Source organism: Typopeltis vanoorti, chromosome 7 (genome assembly GCF_054136105.1).
Source record: "Typopeltis vanoorti isolate ZY-2024b chromosome 7, IOZ_Tvanoo_1.0, whole genome shotgun sequence".
NCBI classification, from domain to species: Eukaryota; Metazoa; Arthropoda; class Arachnida; order Uropygi; family Thelyphonidae; genus Typopeltis; species Typopeltis vanoorti.
The window spans coordinates 139,402,412-139,421,241 of record NC_143555.1 but is presented as its reverse complement, the minus strand read 5'-3'; the positions used below and the strand labels follow the sequence as shown (position 1 = coordinate 139,421,241).

Genomic DNA, 18,830 nt, shown 5'->3' with positions numbered 1-18,830 from the left:
CCTTCCAAATTCTCCACTCTTAGAGGACATAGGTCATCACTTATCATAAGCAGCACCCCACCACCTCGCTTTCCCCTCCTATCCTGACGAAAAATGCTATACCCAGCGACTTCTATACCTGTTTTTATATCCCCTTCTGTCAACCACGTCTCAGTGATCGCAATAATTTTTGGCCAGGCTGATGCTATCTGTGCCACCAATTCCTCTCCCTTATTCCGGATACTCCTGGCATTAGTATACAGCATATAAATGCCATTGTTTCTATACCCAGCATTATCCCTTCTAGACTCCACTGGGCTCAGTGTTACCTGACATTGTCTCCCTTCTCCCAAGTATCCATTCCCACAAGAGGCCACCCCTGCTATCATCCTCCCTGGGACACACTGACTCCGTACTTTCATTTCATTTTCATTTCATTACTGTGGTTATTGTGTAATTTATTGTTTACAGAGTTTTGTGAATAGAAAAAGAGAGGATATGATTGAAAGAAGTTGATGATGGACTGTTATCAGATCAATGTAGAGAAGATTTTTCATAGAGTAGAGAGAGGCAAGGGTAAAAACTTGAGGTCATCCCTGGAAGTTGTAATTTAGTAAGGGAGTGAGAAGCATGTTCTTTGCATGGAGAGTGATTAGTAAGTGGAATGCATTGTCTGAAAGTGTAGTGAATGCAAAACCTGTGAATGGGTTTAAGGTATAGGTTCGAGATGGTCTTTTTGCAGAGAGAGAGTATGAACTTTCCACAATGAGTCAAAGATCTCATTCACAGGAAATCAAATGTTAATAATAATAATTGCTTAAACTAAATACGAAAACGTTAATATTAGACCTAGTAACCTGCAGAGAAAAAAAAATGGCGGCTGCATTGTCATTCCATGATTTTAATTTGGATTTCAGTAGGTTCGTTAAGTGTGAGGTCTGTTATATGTATTCCTTCGATTACATAAATGATTTGTGGATGTTTAGTGCGGATGGAAGAAGGGTGTGTGCGAAATGTGACCTGAACGAGGAATTGATGAATGCGAATATGAAGTTGATGACAGAAAGTGCTAGTACCGATTGTGTCGTGAGTGCACGTTTGAAAGAGAATGGCGAGAAAGACAGGCGAAAAAATGTTAAAAAATCAGGAAAAAAGAAAAAGAGCGATTTGACAACCGTAACGGATGTTAAAAGGGACGAAAGTGAGGCGGAAAGAAACGAAATTGAGAGAACGAATGAAAGTAGAAATGGCGTGGTGCAGAAACCGCAAGTAAAAAAAATCGAAAGAATGAATGATAGCGAAAAAAGAATGACTGATGGCGAAAGTTGGACGCATGTTGGAACGAAAGTACTAAACCAAAGAAAGATGAATGACAGTAAAAGTGAAAAGAATGATAGCGAAAGTTGGACGCATGTTAGTCCGAAAGTACGGAAACAAAGAAAGATATGTGAGAGTGAAAGTGAGAAGAATGACAGTGAAAGTTGGACGTATGTTGGACCGAAAGTACGGAAACAAAGAAGGATGAATGAGAGGGAAAGTGAGAAGAGAGGGTCGAGAGTTAGAAAGTTAGAAAGATTTAATGATAGAGTGAATGTGTCGCGAGGTTCAGAAGGTGAATTGGATTGGATGAAGCAAGAAATGAAATGGATGCGGAATGAAATTAAGAGAATGCAGGTCAAAACTATTAAAATAAATCATGATGGCATGAAAGAGTTAACAAAAGATGAGCGAGTGGCGTTGTATGGCGACTCCATTATTAAAGGTGTGCTAGAGGATAAAATGCACAAGGTATGTTTTCCAGGCGGTAAAATGAGTAGAGTGATTGAGGCATTGAACATGAGGCGGGAACGAGCAAAAGAGTTAATTGTATTAATTGGAACAAATGATTTGAGAGAGAACAAAGAGCATGTCAAAATGAATGTCAGGAGACTGCTTGGAAAGATAAAGGAGAATAGTGTGACAGGAAGGGTGGTCAGTGTGTTGCCTAGGTATGATTGTGGTGAAATGAGGCGGAGAGCAAGGATTATGAATGATATTCTGGCTGAAATGTGTGAGGAGATGGGAGTACAGTTTGTTAATGTGTGGAATGAGTTTGAGGGACGAAGTGAGCTGTATGGGAGCGATGGACTGCATTTGAGTGGTTATGGTGTGAGTCGCTTGGAGAGACTGCTGCTGGAAGGTAGAGAAGTGAATAGAGAGAATGAATCAGATCAAGAGGGGAGTGATGTGGAAGAGCAGGAGAGTAAGACAGGAGAGATTGAAGGAGTGGAAATGAATGTGGAAGTGAGTGGTATGAGTATAGATAATGAGAGAATGGGTGTGCAAGAGGAGCAGGGAAACGGGGAGGCTCAGGGTGGACAGGGATACACAGCGTGAGAAAGGTGGATGCTGCAAGAGGAGGTGAGAGAATGTGTAGGCAGGAAAGTAATGGGATGATCAGGGATCAAAAGGAAACAGATGGAATTGCAAAGGGTTCTAAAATGAAGAAGCAGAAAGGGAAATGGCCCCAGTCCAGCATGGAGAGATCACATCGAGTGAGTGGTATCAGTGGAACTAGCTGTAGATCCAGAAATGAGTTGTTGTGTTTGTATACCAATGCTAGAAGTATAAGAAACAAGGCAGATGAAATGGTTGCACTAATTGCGTCTGTGCACCCAGAGATTGTCGGAATAAGTGAGACATGGTTAGATGAGGATGACATCCTGACAGGAATAGAGATGGAAAGGTATGATGTGTTTCGTGAGGATAGAAGGGGTAAAAAGGGAGGGGGAGTGCTATTGATGATAGAGAAAGAGTTATGTCCATACAAGGTAGAGATGCAAGGGGGAAATGGGGCCAGTGGTTTTGAGGCAGTATGGTGTGAGATAGAGGTGAATAGAATCAAATACTTGGTGGGATGTTGTTATAGACCTGGTAATGTGGATGGTGGTGATAGTGAAATGTATAGTCAAATAAGCCAAGCAAATAAGAAAAGGGTGATCATTATGGGTGATTTTAATTATGGCAATATAGACTGGAATGAAGAGATAGCAACTGGAAGTAAAGAAAATGAGTTTCTTGAGTTTTTGAGGGATAACTACCTCAGACAGTATGTAACAGAGGGCACAAGAGGATTAAGGGTCTTGGATTTGGTCATCTCATCGGAGGATGTAATTATCAATGAGGTATCAAATCATCCACCAATTGGTGAAAGTGACCATGAGGTGATTACTTGGGTGGTTGCCAGCAGTGCAAGGACCCCTGTGAAAAAAGGGTATATGTGGAACTACAAGGGGGGTGATTATGAAGAGCTCAGGAGACAGCTTGCAGGTGTAGCATGGAATGAGGAGTTAGCTGGAAAAGAGATCAATGCAGCTTGGGGGATTTTCAAAAAATATTTAGTGGATGCAATGTCTAAATGTATACCACGGGTGAGAAGGTTAAATAAGTTAGGTGTGAGATGGATGAATAAAGAGATTAAGCATGCAATACAGAGAAAAAGGGCATTGTGGAGGCAGCATAAGAGAAGTGGAAGTAACCAATTTCATGAGTTCTACAAAGACCAGGCAAGGAGAGTGACTTGGTTGGTGAGAGTAGCTAAAGAGAGGTATGAACAGCAGTTAGCTAATGAAGCTAAAAAGAATCCTAGGGAGTTCTTTCGATATGTAGCCAGCAAAAGAAAGAATGATTATGGAAGGATGACATTGATTGGAGGAAATGGTATAAAGACAGCTGTTGCAGAATGTGTGGTGGAGATACTTAATGAGCAGTTCATAAAGATCTTTCAATCTTGTGAATGTGACTTCATGGAGAGATTAAGAGCAGTTGATGATGGGGAGGAGAGACTGACTGTAAGTGAGCAAGAGGTGTTTGGGGAGTTGAGTAAACTAGATGTAAATAAGGCTGTGGGACTTGATAATATATCACCACGTATTCTGAAGGAATGTGCCAGAGAGTTGACACCTGCCTTGACATATTTTTTTAATACGAGTCTTGCACTTGGTCAAGTCCCTAAAGAGTGGAAGGAGGGCAAGATTGTGCCACTTCATAAAGGAGGTGATCGAACTCAAGCATCAAACTATAGGCCTATCTGTGTGTCGGGTGTTGTGGTTAAGTTGTTGGAGAAGCTTGTGAGAGCTAGAATCCAGAGTTGGGTTGACAACAATGGTATAATCTTTGATGGACAGCATGGATTTGCTAAAGGGAGGTCGTGTTTTAGTAATCTACTTACTTATTACAATAAAGTGACTGCTTCCTTGGACAGAGGAGAAGGATACACAGTAATATACTTGGATTTCGCAAAAGCTTTTGATAGAGTGCCTCATGATAAGTTGACAGTCAAACTAGAGCAGATGGGGTTGGATATTAGATTAGTGCATTGGATTGGAGACTGGCTATCTGATAGGTATCAACAAGTTGTGTATGGGGGTGCAATATCCAGGAAAAGGAAAGTCACTAGTGGAGTGCCTCAGGGATCTGTTTTAGGGCCATTACTATTTAACTTGTATATTAATGATATTGGCGAAGATTTGGATGGAGATATTCAGTTGTTTGCAGATGATGCAAAGTTGGGAAGAACCATAAAGAGTAGTGAAGATGTTGTGGCCTTGCAAGAAGACTTGAATAAATTGAGTGATTGGGCAAGCAAATGGGGGTGTGAGTTCAATGTTGCAAAATGTAAGGTTTTAAAATTTGGAAAACAAAGATGGGATGCAGAATTTATGCTTGGTAAGAATATATTGTTGGAAGTAGAGGAAATAAGAGATCTGGGAGTGATAGTGGATAAAGATCTAAAATTTAGGGGTCACATCGCCAAAATTGTGAAGACAACACAAAGACTTCTGGGAATGATGAGGAGGACACTGACGTGTAGAAGTAGGGAGATTCTTGTTCCATTGTATAAGGCTTTGATTAGGCCACACATGGACTATTGTGCCCAGATTTGGTCACCTGGTTTTCAGAAGGATGAGGAGATGTTGGAAAGGGTCCAAAGGCGACTGACTAAGGTAGTTTCTGACCTCTGGAATGTCGAGTATGAGGAAAGATTGAAAAGATGTAATTTGCAGAGACTAGTGGAGAGAAGGAAGAGGGGAGATATGATAGAGACCTACAAGTTGGTAAGGGGTTGCTATAGGATCAATGGTGGAGAAGTTCTACAGCGAATAGTGGGAGATCAGGGGAGAACCAGAGGTCATCCCTGGAAACTGTATAAAGAGGGTGTGAGTAGGGGAGTGAGAGGCAGGTTTTTTTCGTGCAGAGTTGTGAATGATTGGAATGCCTTGCCTGAGAGTGTGGTGTCTGCAAGGAGTTTGAATGTGTTTAAGACCCGGTATGATGAGATGTGTGTGAGATAAAAGGACCTCCTAGATGAGTCTTTGACTCCATGAGGTCTTGTTTAATAATAATAATAATAATAATAACAATAATAAACTTATTCATCTTTTGTTTATAAAAACTCAAAAGTTTTATAAACATTACAAAAGATAGTACAATCATAATCATAATGATTAATTAATTAACAATGCTGACAAAAGTAAGATATCAAGTCTCCATCAACTATATATAGTTTGCTTAAGAAATCTATTTTGTTTAGCAAAAATCAGCAGTGTTGAGTACAAATGAGTCAATTCAAGGTTGGTGATCTCTGGGAAAATCCAGGTTCACAAAAATTATATCACCATATAAAGGCATATTTATGTGCCACTCTAACTTTCACAGAGATAAAATGGTTCTTATGTCATAATTGCAGTACCATTGATGAACAAGTAGATAGCAACTACTGTAAGCATCACATTTGGTTTTTATTAGTATTAGTGTTATTTCCAAATCTCTATAGAGTCAGAAGACTCATTGTAGGAAGCAAAACACTGTCTGTCTGTCTCTCTCACACAGGACTACGGTGTGTGATATTTTTGCATTGAACACATCATGGTCTATATGATTAAGCATTTGAGCATTTGCTTTGCTTAACAAACATGTGCTTTTAAAGTGATTTTGTGGAGTTTCATAGTTCATTCTAGTGTAGGTGCTCATTTTTTTGTTGTTACAAAAGGACAGACATGATTTTGTTTGCCATATGAAGCTGCAGTTGCATGAAGCCTTGAGAGAGATTGAAAGTTGAAAGTTTACCTCAGTCCTGAAGATACTTTCAGGCGCAAACTTTGTTTGCTCACACTTGGATAAAGGATTAAACTAAATTTATCATACAGCCTTGAGAGAGAGTGTATGCAAGTGCACACCAATTCTGCTGTGTACACTTGCATACAGCATCATGTGTATGTATGTGCATGTGTGTGAGAAAATAGTTCAGTTATGGAGTGGCTACTTCTGAAGGGTCTATCATCCAAGTGAGGATAATGTGAAAGGAACTAATTTTTGAATAAAGTATCATTGGCCAGTGCAGTTGGCAGAGTGGTTAGCATATCTGCTTTCCAGCCAAAAGGCTGCGGGTTCAAATCCTGCCATGGGCATGGATGTTTGCGATTGTCTGTGGAAACACTAGTGGTGGTGGATAGTAAATGCCATTGGGGTAATTGCAGTTGGTGGATGTTGAGTAGTGAAGACAGAGAGTAGGTGCCCTCCCTCGATGAGCCCTTGGACTCTCTGGAGGTGTCACGTAATAATAATAAAGTAGATGTACAAAGAGTATTGTAGAATCTCAATGCAAATATGGTTATAAATTAAACATGATATCAGTCTGAGTATTTATCAGAAGGTATAAATGAATTGCCCTTGCCTTGGGCCAGATTGTTTTAGTTTTGGCTCCAGTCTCAAAGGAGTGGAAGGAGGACAAAATAGTTCTATTACATAAAAGAGGCTTCAATGCAGAGGTAGTGAATTATAAACAATCAGCATCTCAGGATGGCAGTAAATTTACTGGTCAAAGACAAAAGACAAAGACCATGAAAATTATTGCCATTTATGTTTAACACACATTCCTGGCTTTTCTGTTAAGTCAAAATATTATTAATCATATGAAGAGCCAAAGGCTTCAATTCAGCGACATAAATTTATTTAAGTTAAGGGATATTACATCCCATATTGTTTCATAGCCAAATAAGAAACTCAAAGAGTTTCATGCCGAATATAGTAAATATATAAAGTTTGGTGAGTCCAAGCGTAAGCAAATATCTGGATAGTGTTACAAGTGACCCTTTAGGGTCAGTTGTAACACTGAGGCAAGCTCCGATCACTATTCTTGATATTTCCCCATAATGTGAAACCCAACTCCTAGGAGCTGTATTACTGTTCTACATTATGAGTGAGAGAAGGTCACTACCCAGACCAGTTTCGACCTTTATTGAGGTCTCATCAGTGAGTAGGTAGACCTAGAAATACCAAGTTTGTAGCAAACAGAACTTACATATACCCTACTATGAGAATTGCCAAGAAGGGGTCCTTACCATGAGTTGCCTCAGTGTTGCACTCCCTAAAGGGTCAGTTGTAACACTATCCAGATATTTGCTTATGCTTAGACTCGCCGAACTTTATATATTTACTATATTCGGCATGAAACTCTTTGAGTTTCTTATTCAGCTATGAAACAATATGGGATGTAATATCCCTTAACTTAAATAAGTTTATGTCGTCGAATAGAAGCCTTTGCTCTTCATATGATTAATAATTTATTAGGACACCTTCTTGGCAATTCTCATAGTAGGGTATATGTAAGTTCTGTTCGCTACAAACTTGGTATTTCTAGGTCTACCTATTCACTGATGAGACCTCAATAAAGGTTGAAACCGGTCTGGGTAGTGACCTTCTCTCACTCATAATGTAGAACAGTAATACAGCTCCTAGGAGCTGGGTTTCACATTATGGGGAAATATCAAGAATAGTGATCGGAGCTTGCTCCACCTTTACCATGAGTTGCCTCAGTGTGTGGGGGGGGGGGGGGGTGGGGGGGGGGGGGGGTGGGGGGGGGGGGGGGTGGGGGGGGGGGGGGGTGGGGGGGGGGGGGGGTGGGGGGGGGGGGGGGTGGGGGGGGGGGGGGGTGGGGGGGGGGGGGGGTGGGGGGGGGGGGGGGTGGGGGGGGGGGGGGGTGGGGGGGGGGGGGGGTGGGGGGGGGGGGGGGTGGGGGGGGGGGGGGGTGGGGGGGGGGGGGGGTGGGGGGGGGGGGGGGTGGGGGGGGGGGGGGGTGGGGGGGGGGGGGGGTGGGGGGGGGGGGGGGTGGGGGGGGGGGGGGGTGGGGGGGGGGGGGGGTGGGGGGGGGGGGGGGTGGGGGGGGGGGGGGGTGGGGGGGGGGGGGGGTGGGGGGGGGGGGGGGTGGGGGGGGGGGGGGGTGGGGGGGGGGGGGGGTGGGGGGGGGGGGGGGTGGGGGGGGGGGGGGGTGGGGGGGGGGGGGGGTGGGGGGGGGGGGGGGTGGGGGGGGGGGGGGGTGATCATACTTGCATTTTTTCAAACATGCTACTGTTTTTCACTTGTTCTGTTAGTACAATGTTAAGTCTCTGTAGTTTTTTATATACTTCTTTGAGTATGATACCTGATGATGTTCTTGTAACGAAACTAGTAAACTAGTAGTATATTGTTAAATATATCTTGCCATCTTTTCTCTCGGTAATAGTCATTAAACTTATTTTATAATATTCCAACCGAGTTAAAATGAATTGTCAAAATATATATATATATATATATATATATATATATATACTACGATGGTGTTTAATTATTACAAAAGATGTGCCACCTCACAGAGGATTCTAAAGAATTCTGGTGTTGAATTTTTCACAATTAAGTATTGTAAAAAAATTCTAGTCTTGAGATATAAGCTAGACAAGGCTTTTTCCTCGTAACAACAGATACGATTGGTTGTTAAAGTTATTTCGCAACTTCATTTTTCTTGAATATTCTCTCTACTAATAAATCATGCAGAACAACAAGATATGCTATTTATAAATACTATAAATGGTGGGGAGGTTTAGAGTTAACTGATTTTCAGTGAAGTATCATGATATTCTTCCACATTAGTCAGTTAGTTTGTGAAATTACTCACAGTTAGAACATCTGGGATTAATTGTAAGAACATCGTTAAAATATGGACATGGGTTGCATATCTTCTTCTTCTTGCTCTTTCCCTTCTCTTTTACCTTGCGGTGTCGAGGATTTTCTATTCATTTAACTGCTATCGTATCGCGAGGATAAGGTGGCTAGCCCTATGCCTCCTGGTGTGTCCTATGCCTGCAGATGCGTGTGTTCACTGGCCGGTTTGTCTGTTCTGGGGGGGATGAAACCCCCCACCAGCGTATGAGACCGGCTAACTCACCTTTAGTCGAAAGAGACAGACCCGTCACGTCACTGACGGAAGCTAACCCAGGTCTTTCCAACCAAATGGTTCGCCTGTACTGACTGAGCTACGGAAGCTCGGGTTGCACAAACTAATAAAAAGAAAGGGGAAGGGCTATTGAGAGAGAATTTGTGTGTTCCACCCATTATGTATCAGTGGGACTTCTCAGGATTCGAAAGAACTCCTTGGGTCAGAGGTTTCGGCAAATTATTTTGCACTGATCTCCACAGTCTCGGTTTCCATAAAATGGCTACTTCTTACAAGCAAAATTCTCCTGTAAGTGATAGTGGATGATTAGAAAGCTTATGACATGGAGTGATGAATCACCACATACATCAGCATAATCAGATGGGGTGATTTAGTTATGGCCGCAGCAAGTAAATGCCATTTAGCAATAGTGCATGCATCACGTTTGGAAAAGATTCATTTGTAAGACGCAAGAAAATTTTATAATGGATTTTCAGATGAAGGTCAGTTAGTCAGTCGGATATGCAGGGCCGACTCTACCGAAGGTGCAAGACGTACTTTTGCACGGGGCGACAAGTTTTTTTTGGGGGGCGGCTAAATTTCCATAAACTATATGAAAATAAGGGGGAAGTGGAGGGGAAAAAAATGCTTACACGGGGCGACAAAATTCCTAGGGGCGGCCCTGCTCATACGAAGTTGGTTGGATTTCTGTAAACTTGGTTTTCCATTTCTTAAAACAGGAAACATGATAGAGAGGAATTCACGTAATTAATATGATAATACTTCGGGAGTAATTTCAAACATTCCAACCGAACCTGGTTTGGACTAAATGCTCACGTCCTAAAAACTCTGTGCTGCCCACATTGTGGCAGTTTTCTGAATATGGACAAGGGTTTTGCTGACATGATTTCAGCAAAATTTTGTTTGTGTTTATAAATAATAACAATAATGCTTACAACATTATATGAATGCAATACAACGTGTTAAAGGTTACAGCTTATGTTTCGACAGTGATTGAATAGTTAATAATTGGAATTGTTTGATTAATTCCAATTAATCAAACAATCGTTTGATTAATTGTAATTAATGATTAAATCCAATGAAACAATGATTAAATTCAATTAATCAAACGTGATAATTCCGACACTGCGAACGCAGTGTCGGAATTATCACGTTCGACCAATCGGAGCCAGACTAGCCGATATTCGTTTGTGTGTGTGATTGCACGTTAGAAGTCATTCCGACACTGCTCGTTTGGGCAGTGTATCGTATGCTTGCTTGTGTTATTTCTGTGAGATACGAAACTTTTATTATTGGTGTTTGTTCGTGATGAGGGTGAAATATTTTTAATAAAGTAATTATTAAATATGTAAATTTATTTATTAATAAAGTGGTTACTGATTAGGAGAAAGCGATTTTTTTTATTTTGTATATGCAGCACTATACTTAAAAATTTCACCAGCTGCCACTGCTAGCTATCCTGAAGTCCTCTACGCCAACTAAGTATCTTTGGGAAGCATTAGAATTTTAGATGAGTGCGAGACCACAAGTTTAGTTTCACTTGCAAATCTGACTTATCCGCTCATAGAACACGATAATCAATCAGCATAATATTCCATCGGAGAACCTGCATTGACAGCTATAAGATTTCGTAGATTTAGTTTGGTGCAATCTAAGCAACCTTTCAGGGGAAAAAAAATCCACGTCAAACTTACTTGTTAACTACATCAGTAATGCAGTCATTATTAATCGGTCCTCTAATTGACTTTGTTAAAATCAGCTTGATCTTTGCTTATCAACAGTGGTGGATGAACATTCCTTGGTTTTGAAATTAATTGAGTTTCTTGTCCTCCCTCACTCACATCCACAGTTTCTTACCACCTTCGAGATCTAGAATATCAAATATGCACAGAATGCACCTGAAGTATAGTGTTAGGATAAGAGACCAAGAAATGTCGGCACTTATCAGCCAGGATGCCGTTTCTAATTAGTGGTATTCTTGTGCCAGCTATCTTTGATTGGCTACCGGTGGAGATTGAAATGTCCACTCAGTTTCCAAAAAAGTTAGGTAGGGTTAAAACGGCCACGCCCATTCCCATATAGAGGAATGGAATAAAAGGTGTTAGCGGAGAGAACGTAATTGAACCTTCAGCCTAAAGGACTGAAAAAAAAAGAAAAAACCTGGATTCGAATCCAGGAAAAAATAAAACTAACTTCTGTTTCCAAAGAGAATTGTTGAAATTCCTTTAGCTATAACTAACATTTTAAAGAAAGAGGATAGCCATTTTCCATGCTTTAGCGATCAATAAGAGTGAGCTTAAGCTATCAGCGAATCAAAGCTTGAGGAAGAGTGTGAGAAATGAAGACAGCTGCCACCTCGTGGTAGCCCTAAATGCTAACTAACACTCGCATCGGTGTCTGTAATAGTGTGAGTGCACGGTGAAAAAACTGACCAACTCGGGAACTAGCAGGGGGAGAATTCTCCATACTTGCTGCGCAAGCTCATTACTTGAGAAAGAAGTAATATTTATTTGTTAATAAATGCATGCATTTATAAGCATTCCATTCAGGCTTTTATTTTTGTAGACAGAAGATGTCTTAAGATTGCGCGGCAATAATTGAGCTTTGTATTGTGTATCGAAGACAGATGCTTGCTCGTCTAGTCAAAGCCACATTGGTGTGCTCGGTTATCGGAGCTTCCAGGTCCTAGCTGCAGCGCTGTGATTTCATGCGCACGCATGGCCATTTCCGCTCCCTTCACGTCGTCTTAAACACAGGCCAAACGCAGTCGACGTAGGTCTAGCTCAGCGGTTCTTAACCTGGGGTGTGTGTGCACTCCTGGGGGATGCAAGAAAGCATTTCCAGGGGTGCGAGAGAAGTGTCTAAATTTTGACCCAGATTCGATGGACGACAGCTATTTAATAAAAGACGATCTTATTGCAATACGAGCTAATGCACATATTCAAATGAAATTTGAAAACCTGGACTTAGAACAATTCTGGTATACATAGCCGATCACTAAAAAGGTTAAGACCCACTACTCTAGATAGTGAGCTTCAGCCAGCCTTTACAAGTGTGCGTGTTGCTTGGGAAAATTAAGTTACAACCACCTTTCTATGACGATGTTATTGATCAGTTTATGAAGAAGAACCTTAGGGTAGAATTTGTATTCAAATAGCTAAATTGAAAAAGATAGAATATCATTTGCAAAATAAATGTATTTGTATGATTAAATGTACCTAAATTTCTAAATATATAGTTTTAAACGGTCAGTAATTCGTTATTCCGCTAATCAGACCTCAATCACACCTCTCACTCCCTGAATGATAACAAGAGCAAGCGTGAATTTCAAGACAAGCATTCGCCCCTGGGAACTAGCCGAAGAAAAGCCCAGAAAAGGTTCGTGTAGCGGGACTAGAATCGAACGAAAAACGTTCTTTCTTCGAGCAGCGTAATTCTATATAAACCAACGTCATTTCTAAAGGTTCTATCTGAAATGTAACAAGAATTTAATATAGAACTTTTCAGCTGAAGATGAGTTCGTCAGTGTCACAGTGTTAGTTTTTCCTTCTTGTAAAACAGATAAGCCTGCATGAAAACAAATTCCATTATTAGTGAGGAAATATTCGCTTTGTAACCATGCCCAAAATCATTGTTTATCTGCACTAAACTACAACGTTACTGTGTCGACGTTCGCAAGTCAACTAATCGTAAGTATTCCTGCATTTTAAATAAAATAACTACTCTCCCAAAGGCGTCACAATGCATTGTGTGTTACGAACACGTCGCTGGTAAACGGATATCCACTGTCTCACAAACAGGTTGAGTTCGAATCCTAATGTGGTTTGGTGCTACCCTTTATTGGCTAGGCGTTTTTTTGCCACCTGCTGCAAAACTACTACCCTATTATTAGAGGACTGGAGTAACGATTGAAACACATTTGGTTTCTAAAGCAGGACATCATAATTATACTGACATTTCTAACCCAGAATCCGAATCTTTGTTCGGTGAATCATTTTAAGAGAATTTGGACAATTGAGACGAGTGATCTGCTCCTTAGATTGGCCTGAAACTTTGTACAGGTATTCATACAAATATTTCACACCTTTGTCACGTGTTATGTCGAAATATCGTTGCTTATTTGAGCATCTACCTCAGCAGAAGCAAAGAAATGTCTAGATTCATTGATCATATATTATAAACAGTTTAAATCAATTTTTTTTAATCTAATTTTCGAGAAAGCAGCATATGAATCGAACTGGTTAGTAAAATGTTAAACCCTTTGTACCAAATTAATAAGAATCTCTTTTTCAGTGATCGGTGTATTTTTATTTTTATTTTTTTAAAAATTTTACTAGTTAAATTTTTTACTCTTTGATAACAGGTGTGAATGTTGATCAACCGCTTCTACCTCGTAAAATGATGTTCTTGTTCCACTTTATAAAACATTAATAAGACTACATTTGGATTACTACGCACAGATCTGGTCACCAGGATTTCTTGCTGTAGAAGAAATGGTGGAGAGGATTCAGAGGCGAGTTACAAAGATTGTTGCAGGTCTGTGGGATGTTTCCTACGAGGATAGATTGAAGATCTGTGGGCTCCAAACACTAGCTGATAGACGGAAGGGATAAGATACAATAGAGACGGATTTAATAGGTTTGATACTATGACTTTTTTAAGACCAGTGCAGGAAAGGAGAGAACGAGTGGTCATCCCTGGAGGTTGTATAAGTGTGTAAAAGACCGAAGGCTATTCTACTCCCAGCTGATCATAACTAATACAACTGCCCCCAGAGGGCGAGCATAAAGCTCACAAAACTCCCTTTCCCAAATAACTTCCTTTACAGACAAAGGTGAATATAAAAGCATTCCTGCTTCATCCATTTTGACGGTAGCATTGTTATACGTCATAGTGTTCACTAATCGTTTATTATTATTATTATTTTATTTTATTGTTTTATTATTCATAAACAACTTGAAGGATATGTGATTTATGCTATTGCTTTGTAATAAATGAACAGTCTTTTAATTGAACTTGCATCGCTTCATTGTGTAAAATATAAAAATTTTACGCATACATATATAAAAAAAATAATAATAATAAATTACTGCGATGGTTGCGCCATATTATCTTGGACAAGATTTTAATGCATATTCCATTTTGATACATAATAAATACCTTAAGTCAATTCTTAACTTAATATATTCTTGATGTACATAATTTCTAGAAGGAATCTTCTAGGCATAACCTTTCTATTCTCGAGCTCTAACAAAAATTTTGTAAATCAGTAAACAGCCGGTCTACACCCTTGGTTTTCACCAGTAGCTCAGCTCATTACTACCGACCATTTATAGTTATTTGTAGTAAGGATATGAAAGACAACTACCGCCATCTCGTGTTCCTAACACTTACTAGTATCATTGTCTCAAATGGTGTGTTTCTCGGTCGATTTTTGCTGAGTTGTGAAGTGTTAAAAATCCGTCTCAGGGAGGAAACTCATCCAATTTAAATACACCAAAGATAAAAACGGTTAAAAACACGGGAGGAAAACTTTCCGTAAACTAAAAAAAAAAAAAATCGAATGTAGAACTGACATTATATCAGAGAATAATACACCAAGTGTTATGGACCAAGAGATTGTGACATTTGTCTCACTTTCCTCTCTAGATGCCATTTAAAACTATTGAATCTTAAATATATATATATATATAGTTTTTTACCTTGGGTATACTATACGTTAAAGATACTAAACAATTTCATAAAGTTGTTTTAATCATTTTTCCCAAATATACCTAAGATAAAAAACTTTCTACATCTTTCTCTCATCCTGAGATTTTTATTTAATAAAGTCAAAGCACCTGCAGCAACTTGTTTAGGTAAAATTTATAAACTCTGCATTACTTCAACCTTGACATCTCTGGGTCTGGCTACCACTGACGAGACCTCAATAAAGGTCGAAACCTTTATTGAGGTCTATATATATATATATATATATATATATATATATATATATATATATATATATATATATATATATATATATATATGTTAGAGCCTGTGTAGCTCAGTGGATGTGGCGTTTGCCAACCACGGCGCTTGGCCGCACGAAGGAAGACTTGGTTTCGAGTCTAGTCTGCGACTAGAGGAAATTTTTCTAAGCCTTTTTTCGACCGGTTCCCGAGTTAGTCGATCTCTGGCACGGGCAAGCAGGTTTTTCCTCCCGGAAACTCGTGTTTTTCGTCCTGTAAACTCAAGAAAATCGACCGTAGAACCCACATTATTGCAGACAATAAATATATTGTGTTAGGGTTAGGGACCACGAGATGGCCGCACATTTGAGCCGTCTCTCTTCACTGTGTACCGCTTAATTAGGGATAGCCTTGGGCCATCTATCTCTGATTGGTACCCGTGGAGATTGAACTGCCCACTCAGTCTCCAAAAGTTAGATAGGGCTAAATGGCCTCGCCTACTCCCCGTATACGGGAATAAAAAGGCGTTAGCTGATTTTTTTTTTTTTTTTTGATATATATGTTAAATATATATCGGAGCGAATATTCCGGGTGTGGTAGATGTGCGGTGCTCATCCACGAAATATCAGTATCACCGATATTATATTTTTTCATTTATTCCCGTTAAAGACTCCCCTAATTGTTTGCAGACTTTGCGTGATTCCTAAAATTAAACACAATATACTAATGCTTCATTGCCCTCTTCACGAGGGTAATAAAGCATTGGTGCTTCATGAAGAGGACACTTTTCGACGAGTAAACATTGCATCCCATTCGCGTTAATAGCTCGGGTGTGCTTTTAAAATGCATAAACCTTTGAGCCCTTCGAAAAGATGTAAAGAGGGTGCAGCAGGTCAAATTCTTAGCGTTGTAGTATTCTTATACCACCGAGAAGATGAAGCTGGGTGAGCTAATATTTTGAGCTCACCCAGCACCTAGTGGCTGTGATTGGTTATTGCGTCAACCAATCCAATTAAATGTTGTCACTTGTCATCAGTTGAGCGCTTTCTGTGTCCGATGGCTGTATTATAAACAGCTGTTACACGTGTTTTCTGGAACCGAAAATTTGAAACGAATGTTAGGAGGAAATTGCTAATTGTTTTTTCTTTTGCTTGTGCAGTGTAGTATCTGTTGAGGTTGCAAAGATTTTTAACGGTATAGAAATATTTTTTTTCGAAACAACAAACAGTAAAAAATATCTCTATACTAAAAAAAAAAAAAAAAAAAGAATAGTGAATGTAGGATTCCTGAAAGTGTGCATAATTCCGACAATGATCTGATGTTATATATACTGAGTCTCAGTTAACAAAATAAAATTCTTGGAAAACAGAGCGAAATATACACAAATCAGAGATATACACATAACATGTGCAACAAATTTTACGAGATGATTTGCGGCTCCATCAACCCATATTTATTCCTGCAATACTCTCTCTCTCTCTCTCTTCATAATTTTTGTTTTTCTAATTACAAAAAAAAAATCAGCTGACGCCTTTTTATTCCCGTATACGGGAGTAGGCGAGGCCATTTAGCCCTATCTAACTTTTGGAGACTGAGTGGGCAGTTCAATCTCTACTGGTACCAATCAGAGATAGATGGCCCAAGGCTATCACTAATTAAGCAGTACTCAGTGAAGAGAGACGGCTCAAATGCGCCGCCATCTCGTGGTCCCTAACCCTAACACAATATATTTAATGTCTGAAAATAATGTGGGTTCTACGGTCGATTTTCTTGAGTTTACAGGACAAAAAACCCGAGTTTCTGGGAGGAAAAACCCGCTTGCCCGTGCAATTACGCCATCATAAATTCACTTATTCATGTTTAGACTTTACAGGATCGTACTATTCGCCCCACCCAGAAACTTATAGGACACACATATAATAAATGATAATTATTAATAATTCGTTTACCATTTAATGAAAGTGTTTCTACTCACACTTATTCTTTCCTATTCTTACATGTCTTATAAATGATGGTTCACATATTTCAATCTTTTCGTATTTCAAATATACCAACCAACTATAGCATTTTCCTTCATTGTTGTTTTCTAACAAATCCTAAAACAGATTGTTCCCGCACCCTACGCAGAAGTATTCAAAGTTATCCTGCAGTTAATTGCATTGGACCAATTAAGCTGATGCGCTATGCACTCTCGAAACTCTCATGCATCGATAAAAATGCAATCATATTGTCATGGGCATCTGCAGAGGGGGGAGGCAAACGGGACACTTCCCCCGGGATCGAATAAAAAATTCCACAAATTATAATCGTAAAAGTGATTGAGATATGTAATCTTATACCCTCCACCCTTGGAATGCTTTGTCTGTCTTAAAATTTTATTATCGGTTGGCCTATTTCGGTCCATGGCGGGGTAGCCATAGAACACGTGTTTTATTGCAGCAATAAAACACGCGTTCCTGTTTTTGGTTCATCATTTTCTGATTTGCGAAAAAAAATGTTCATTGCTGTTGTGAACAGAGACCAGTTCGTTTGTCCTCCGTGTCTGAGTGAAGTGGGAATTGTAAATTTATAGTGAAACAAATTTAAATAGAAAAATACATTTTTAAAAGTTAACGGTATGTGATTTAGTATTATTTTACGTGTTAGTTTTATAATTTTTTTGCTTTTAAACTGAAATAATTTAATTCAGGATTTTGGGATTAATTAGTTGATTTTTAATAAAATGTACCGGTCAAATTTTTTTTTTTTTTATATATGAAGTTGTGCTAAAAACTGTATTAATTCTGAGTAACTTTTTTCCCAAAGAATTAAAGATCATTAAAATCGATGTAAAATGAAAATTATGTTTTTATAGTTTACATCGACAAATAATTACATCAAAAAAATTCTAAAAGACGTTTATTGATGTAATTATTTAATTAAATTAATAATTATAAAAATTTATTGATGTAATTATTTGTTTTATATATATATATATATATATATACCACCCTCGGTAATTTGGTAAACCAGTCTGTTCTGGTAAAAGAAAGGAATTTGTTGCAACAGAATCTCATACATACCCATCTGTTTAGCATAATCCACCATTGACAAGGCCTGTTTATCGGTTGGAGGGGAATCACACATCATACTAATATTAGATGACTCTATTTTTGATCATTTGTTGACACTTGCAATGTAATCTTTTTGGTAATTCTTATACACCTCTACGTAATATACCTTATACTTGTTCGATATCTCGCTGCCTCATTTCATTATTATTGTATAGTATACCACGATACTAAATTTTGTCCTGCTTTATCATCAACCGCATGAGAAACGCCACATTTTCTGTTTGTTAATTTTGTCATGTAGTGTAAGGAAAGTTCTGAGCAGGGCCGGTGGAAGCGAGCATGCAGTGCATGCGGGCGCCGCTACGAAGGGGGGCGCCGTTGCCGGGTCACGGTTCATAAGTTAATTTTTAAAAAACAAAGTTTTTTTATCATAAAAACAAAAAATTCTTAGAATGATCATTATTAAAATAAATAAGGCCAGATACACTGGTCTTATTTTAGCTTTTTGTTCAATAAACGTATAATTAATATATTTCGTATTTCGTTTTTACTCACTGATACGTTTTTATAACGTGATTATTTATTCGGGGGGTATAG

The 18,830-nt window shown here is 39.2% G+C and overlaps 1 protein-coding gene across 1 annotated transcript in view; it reads right to left on the bottom strand.

Moving 5' to 3' along the window:
- The window catches only part of LOC150105122 (tyrosine-protein phosphatase 10D-like), a 123,808-nt gene extending 105,499 nt beyond the window's left edge, over positions 1-18,309 (bottom strand). The window contains exon 1 of the mRNA XM_090395122.1: positions 18,243-18,309. Coding sequence (XP_090251248.1) covers positions 18,243-18,309 — 67 coding nt within the window. The remainder of the gene's footprint in view (positions 1-18,242) is intronic.
- Positions 18,310-18,830: the final 521 nt, after the last annotated feature.